The sequence below is a fragment of the Atta cephalotes genome, assembly GCF_000143395.1.
Source record: "Atta cephalotes unplaced genomic scaffold scaffold00097, whole genome shotgun sequence".
NCBI classification, from domain to species: Eukaryota; Metazoa; Arthropoda; class Insecta; order Hymenoptera; family Formicidae; genus Atta; species Atta cephalotes.
In genome coordinates, this window is record NW_012130161.1 from 315,446 (window position 1) to 321,725 (window position 6,280).

Here is a 6,280-nt window from a genome sequence, read left to right on the forward strand (position 1 = left end):
ATTTTCATCTTCATTATATATGCAATATATATAAACATCTACTGGCGCAAAATTTTGTTCTTTAAGAGAATCGAACTGTATCACTTTCGAAAATCTTGTTCAACGTTGCCGACTCACTCTAGAATTTATTATTAACTTTCTTTTATGTTTTGTAATTGAAGTTTCTCTTACTACATCGATATACGCCAGAAATTGATTAAAGAATAAAATTATCGCATTATTTAAATTATTATTTGCTACTTATACGCAAAGCTTAAAATTTAAAGTTCCCGTTTATTTTATTTGACCTTCTCAAAGGTTTATTAACGGAAAATGAAAAAAGTTTTGCTGAGAAAAATTATACAGTGTAATATGAGAAAGATAAAACAAGAATTGTTGATAAATTTCCTTCCCAGATCTCCCAGTCCTCACAAATGTCTACTGGAGACATCGTTCTGCGGAAGCAAGCCGACGTTGGCTGACAATCTAATAGAGCCGTCGAAACCGGAGACCGATGATCTCGAGAAAATACTCTTGAAGCGGGAGGCCGATACTACGAAGGCGTTGATTCCCGAGAGTATTAAAGTGCCTATGGTAGGTGGCAATCTGAAGCCAGATCCGTTGGATAAGCCCAGAAGACGCGGTCGTGAGGAGCGGAAGGAAATCTTCAAACGAGAAGTGGAAATTACTAAAAGATTTTTGGAGAAAGTTAATATAGAGGTTGGTTCTGTCTGTGTTAAGTTCTTGTTTTTCAGTTACCTGATATTACATTATATTCTATCGAGAAATATCCTGCCAATATTTGCGAGTCTTCTCTCGTAAATTAGAATCTTTTTATTTTTTTAAGTAAATTTTTTATTGTTTTATTGTTTTATTATAGAACTTTATTAAATTGAATTTTATCGGAATTTTATCTGTATCGTTAGAATAAAACATGGGCATGTAATAGCGCAAAAATATCCTAAAACTTTTTTTCTTCTTTTTTTTTGATCTATCATTAATCTTACTAATCGAAATATAAACGAATTTCTTTTGAATATATGCTAAATTGAAAATATCATTAAAATGTTCCATGTGAATGTAAATGTAAATGAATATTTGTTTTTGAAAACGAGATTGAAAGCTAAATATATTATATCTTTTCTCGTATTGTGTGTGTATATGTATGAGATAGGTTCCGATCATCAAAAAATCGGGCCAACAAGGATCGATAATGCAACAACAGCATCAACAGCAGAAACAGCAGCAACAACAGCAATATCAATCAAAGATTCAAATACAAGAAGTTCAGAAACCTGCGACACTTGATTTTAACGACAAAAGGAAAAAAGCTCAAAACTTTAAGGAGATTGTTCAGACGACGCCTACGACAGGTAGTCTTACCGGAAGTCCCAAATTGCCGAGACATCAAAAAGTTCGTGATTTGGAAGGTTCGCGAACACCCAGTCCATCGTCTGTATCTAGAAAAAGTAGTTTCGCTTCATTATTTAAGGTACATACATAAAATCTACTTAATATACAATTTTTGCGGTTTTTATTAGTAATTAACAAAGAAAAGAGGAAAATAGTTGTATTATGCTGAATTTTCAAAAATAAATTGTGAGATGTATTAAATAATTTTGAAGTGATTCTTGTGTGTGTAAAATAATCATTATAGTCATTTTCAGATATTTTTCTCATTTTATCGTCTTTCTAAAACATTTTACAGTTTTTATTTAAAATAGAATTTGATTAAAACAAAAAAAAACGACAATTTTGTTACGTACTTAATATATTAACTTAATATATTAACTTAATATATTAATATATGATTTTCTACCAAGTTGCTGAATATATTGTCCTCATATATCATTGACCATTGTATTTATAATTAAATAGACTAGAGCCGAAGGTAACGTATTGAGCCCAGAATCACCATCACCTAGCACAAAGCCACGACGGAGTCTGACATCGAAATTGAAGGATACTACAGAGAATTTGAGAAGTCGTTCAAAGTCACGCGAAAGAGTTTCTGTTGACAAGGGTTCGATCTTGAAAAAAGATTCGAAGAATAAAGGAGTGTTTTCGTCTACGCTGAGTTTATTTAAAAAACGTGAAAGGAAGAAGAGCTACGATGAGGCAATCGCGGCTTCGTGTGATCTTGAAGTCGCTAGTGGAGATGAACACCCGTCTCTAGAGAGCATTGGTCACGTAGAGTTTACATTCAACATGGAAAAGGAAAAGAATCATCAGGATGATTCGATCTTTATTAGTCTGCATGCTGATAACAGAAATTACGAGGAAGCCTTGCCATCAGAGAGTGTCTCGATACCATTGGAAACACCGACCAAATTACTGGATGAGTACGAGTCTGAGGGACCGCATACGAGTAGTATAATCACAGAGGTGTCTATTGAGCACCATCCATCGTCGATTGCCAAGATTAGGACCGAGGCGCAGATTGAGACGGTTACAGCTACGCAAATTGCATCCAGAAGTTTGTCCAGAAATAGCCAGCTGTCGCAGAACGAGCCAAAAGATTCGAATACACTAAAAAGTTCGTTAAGGGACTCGAAAATCAGCGCGCAGGCTAACAAAATAGTCGGAACGTCGCCACTAGCCAAGTCATCGACTACGATTAAACCAGATATTAAACCGGCGATTACATCGGAAATTAAATCGACAGACTTACGAACGTTGCCTGGTGGCTTATCGAGAGAGTCTACCGGCAAAAAACTGGACATAACAAAACCGAAGAGAAAAAGCAAAGAGAATCAGCAGCAGCAACCAGAACTATCTGAGAGGATAAGCGACGATGTAGCGATGCAACAGAAAAGAGTAAGCTCGGGTGAGCCTTCTCGAGCTGCTCAAGAAACTAAAAGACTCGATCACCTCGATGATAAGATTGGCAAATCGTTGGAACAGGAAGGTCTAGTAAAAGCGCCCAGTATGATATCCGATCTGGATCATAACAGTTCCGAATCCGAAAGAGATTCGGAGATTGAATTTATTCGCAATAAGGTCGAGAAACTGACCGAGGAGCTACCAGACGAGCGAAAGGGTCTCTTCTATGAGGAGAGTTTTGAAGAGGATCTTCCATATATACCGACGACCCTGCCATTAGAGAAGAGCGTAGCTATACCCATTCTACCAGTTAAACAACGACTTCAGGAAGTAAGGTAATTGTTTCAAATAAAAATGTGGAAATTATGACACATGCGAACAATATGCAGGATGTTTTCATTAGGAAACTGACAAGTTTTATCAGCATGTTTAAATAGTCTAAGAAGCAAATGAATTATTATACATATCATGGATTGATTCGGCTTTGTTCTCAAGATATGAAATAAAAATGCACCAGAAGTATCATCCGAACGTAAAATGTCCAGTTACTGCATTCCTGCGAGAAATACGAGAATAGGTGATAACGGAAGCTGCAGGTAGCATCTGTCATGATATTGTAATCAATGGAGAAACTAGGTCAGACTGGGTATATTTACAGCAAGATGAACAATTTAAATAATATTTATGAACAGGAAGACAATTTATCGAGTGTAAATAAATGTAATTATAATTGTAATGTGATTAATGGTAATATAATTTCATATCAATAAATGATTGTCACGTGGAATCTTGTCACGTGGAAATTATGGTGCCTTGTACAACATGCTCATATCTTGGGAATGAAGAATCAACCCATGTATATGAACTCTTGCTTAGAATTAACCATGTTCATTCGAACATGTTGACAAAACTTGTTAGTTTTTGTAACGGAACATCATTGTATGTACATGATATTAAATTATAATATAAAGTTGTTCGAGTTTAATTATTTTGCAATATTAATGTTAAACATGAAAATCAACTATTAATATTACATTACACATAGAGGAGAAATTTTTAACAATTTTTTATTTATATTAACTGGATTATATCATGTTGTTTGTTATCAGAACAATTCCAATCGAGAGACCGCGCTCAACAACGCCAATAAATCCGACCTTGTTGGATGAGTTTGTAATGCAGACATCGCTGGATGAAAGGCGCGTGGAGCGGATGAAAATATCTCTGCCGCGAGAGGATAGCTTCAAGTTGAAAAGTCCACGACGGCAATACACCAGTACAGCGAATACGTTCACAGAATTTGCAGGCAAGGTGCCGCCGGATGGCGGTCGCAAAGGCGCTACTAATCAAGGGAAATCACCTAGTCCACCTCCACTGCCACCGAGAGCATCAACAACAGCATTAACAGCGACAACGGCGGCAGCAGCAACGGCAACAGCAGCGGCAGCAGCAGCAGCAGCAACATCAGCAGCATCGTCATCATCATCATTATCGGCAACATCAGCGACAGCAGCAGCACGGCTAAGCAACTGGATCAACTTTGAAGAGATACCAGAGAAGCGAAAAGCACCGAAACGGATACAGACGATACCGCGGCCAGAGGATGAGATCGCAAAGACTGTCAGCAGTGGTTATAACTATGTGCAACCGGAAGAGTGCAAGTGCGAGTGCCATGAGGAATCTAGGCGGGCGTCCATGCGGGAGGTAGCGGTGGCAACGGCTACAGCTGTCGCCGTCACAGCTACCACCGGCAGTACCAGTACCAGAACTTCCTCTTGCAGTAGTAACGGCGAGCGACCGTGCAATGGCGAAAACTGTACGGTGCCGACCGTTGGTGGCGGTAGTTCGGTCGATCGCGCCAGTATCGTCAGGTAAATTCAATCGGTTACCGATTGTCAAAGTGAGCTAACCACGTGTTCAGCCCGGGACGATCCGCGAAGGCGCTAGTGACGAGTAGAAATCTGTTTCTGTACTTTCAGTGACAGTTCGCTGGAGTGTTCGCTGAGTCTCGACGACAGTCAGAGCACGCAGGTGCTTCTCGGCAACTCGACGAAACCCTTCGCAATGGATCTCGACGTGCGTTCCAACAGGTCGAGCATCATATCGCAGGAGGAAAACGACGAGAATCAGCACCAATAATAATTAATATAACAATTGTAATAGTAATACTCGCAGTAGAGCGCACTTACGCCTTAGAATCTTTGGATTTTTCTTTTCTACGTGTGGAAAGATTAATCCGAATTCTTCTGCGACGAGTCAAAGAATGATTCAATTCCGAAAGAGATGTGCGCCATCGTCGCATTCTCCCGTTGCATTTTCTTTTTCTAAGAAAAGTTTTTAAAACTGGGAAACCGAATCTTATTGAATGATGTCGGAATCTGTTCTCCGCTTTTTGGTAGATCGTAGCAGGCGCGCGATCAAACTTCTGATAGTTGAAAGTACATGTGTATGTACATCGCTGCGCGCTCTCGTGTCTTCGAAATCGAATTTCGAAATGTCTTTCGTCTTCGGCGTCACACAATTGTTTATCTGTACAACAGTGTACGCCAATCGGACCATTTTCGTATAATCGCACCGCGTCAGATTTACACATCACTGTTAATATACACTTTCGCATGATACTTTCGCGAGTAGAATTAGGTATCACTGCAGCAGTATATCGCGAGTTCTTTCTTTTTCTTTTTCGTTCTTAATTTTCCTTTGCATTAATTAAAGTTGCGCTCACATTATGATTCATTACGATCGATTAATTATTATTCCTAATTGAAAAGCTCATTTCTTTATATCGAATATTGAAAGTTGAAACGAGGTAAGAGAATGAAATGAAGAATACCGCATGTCGCAAGTTCTTTTCCAAATATACATTTGAGAATTTTTTTAAGAAAAACCGCGGTCGACGAAATTTTTTATTCTTTCTATTGTGTTCGTATCTTTAAAGTTTTTCATACGCATGTATACGTGGTGATATTTTGTTAAAGGTAGACAGATATTTTGTTAGAGGCACCCAGGATGGTGGCTCGCTAATATTTCTCTATTAATCAATCACTAATTTTTTCTGATGAGAGAATCGCATCATGTTGTATCGATGATGCTCGAGCATCGCTCGTATCTCGTTTTTTTGAAAAAAAAAAGGTAGAAAAAGGTAGAAAAATAAAATATATGCACGCGCGCACGCACTCACGCACATGCACACACACACACGCGCACACACACACACACACACACACACACATACACACACATACACACACGCGCGCGCGCGCCTATGCATACACGCACACACGCATACACTGGGTGACACAAGTTGACGCAAATATCATTATCTTTCTTGATATTCATAGAGTAACAAAGACAGAAACTTGTGTTACCAAATGGAACGCATTATTTTGTTAGCTGTTACGTACTTACATACCGACGATGAGACGAGATCTCGCGGTGTTCGAGTGAGCTTTCGAAGCTTCATATCATGTAGATAAGC

At 38.7% G+C, this 6,280-nt stretch overlaps 1 protein-coding gene across 1 annotated transcript in view; it reads left to right on the top strand.

The window, feature by feature from the left end:
- The window catches only part of LOC105624950, a 10,170-nt gene extending 5,229 nt beyond the window's left edge, over positions 1 to 4,941 (top strand). The window contains exons 4-8 of the mRNA XM_012206292.1: positions 396 to 699; positions 1,154 to 1,471; positions 1,858 to 3,137; positions 3,912 to 4,673; positions 4,782 to 4,941. Coding sequence (XP_012061682.1) covers positions 396 to 699; positions 1,154 to 1,471; positions 1,858 to 3,137; positions 3,912 to 4,673; positions 4,782 to 4,941 — 2,824 coding nt within the window. The remainder of the gene's footprint in view (positions 1 to 395; positions 700 to 1,153; positions 1,472 to 1,857; positions 3,138 to 3,911; positions 4,674 to 4,781) is intronic.
- Positions 4,942 to 6,280: the final 1,339 nt, after the last annotated feature.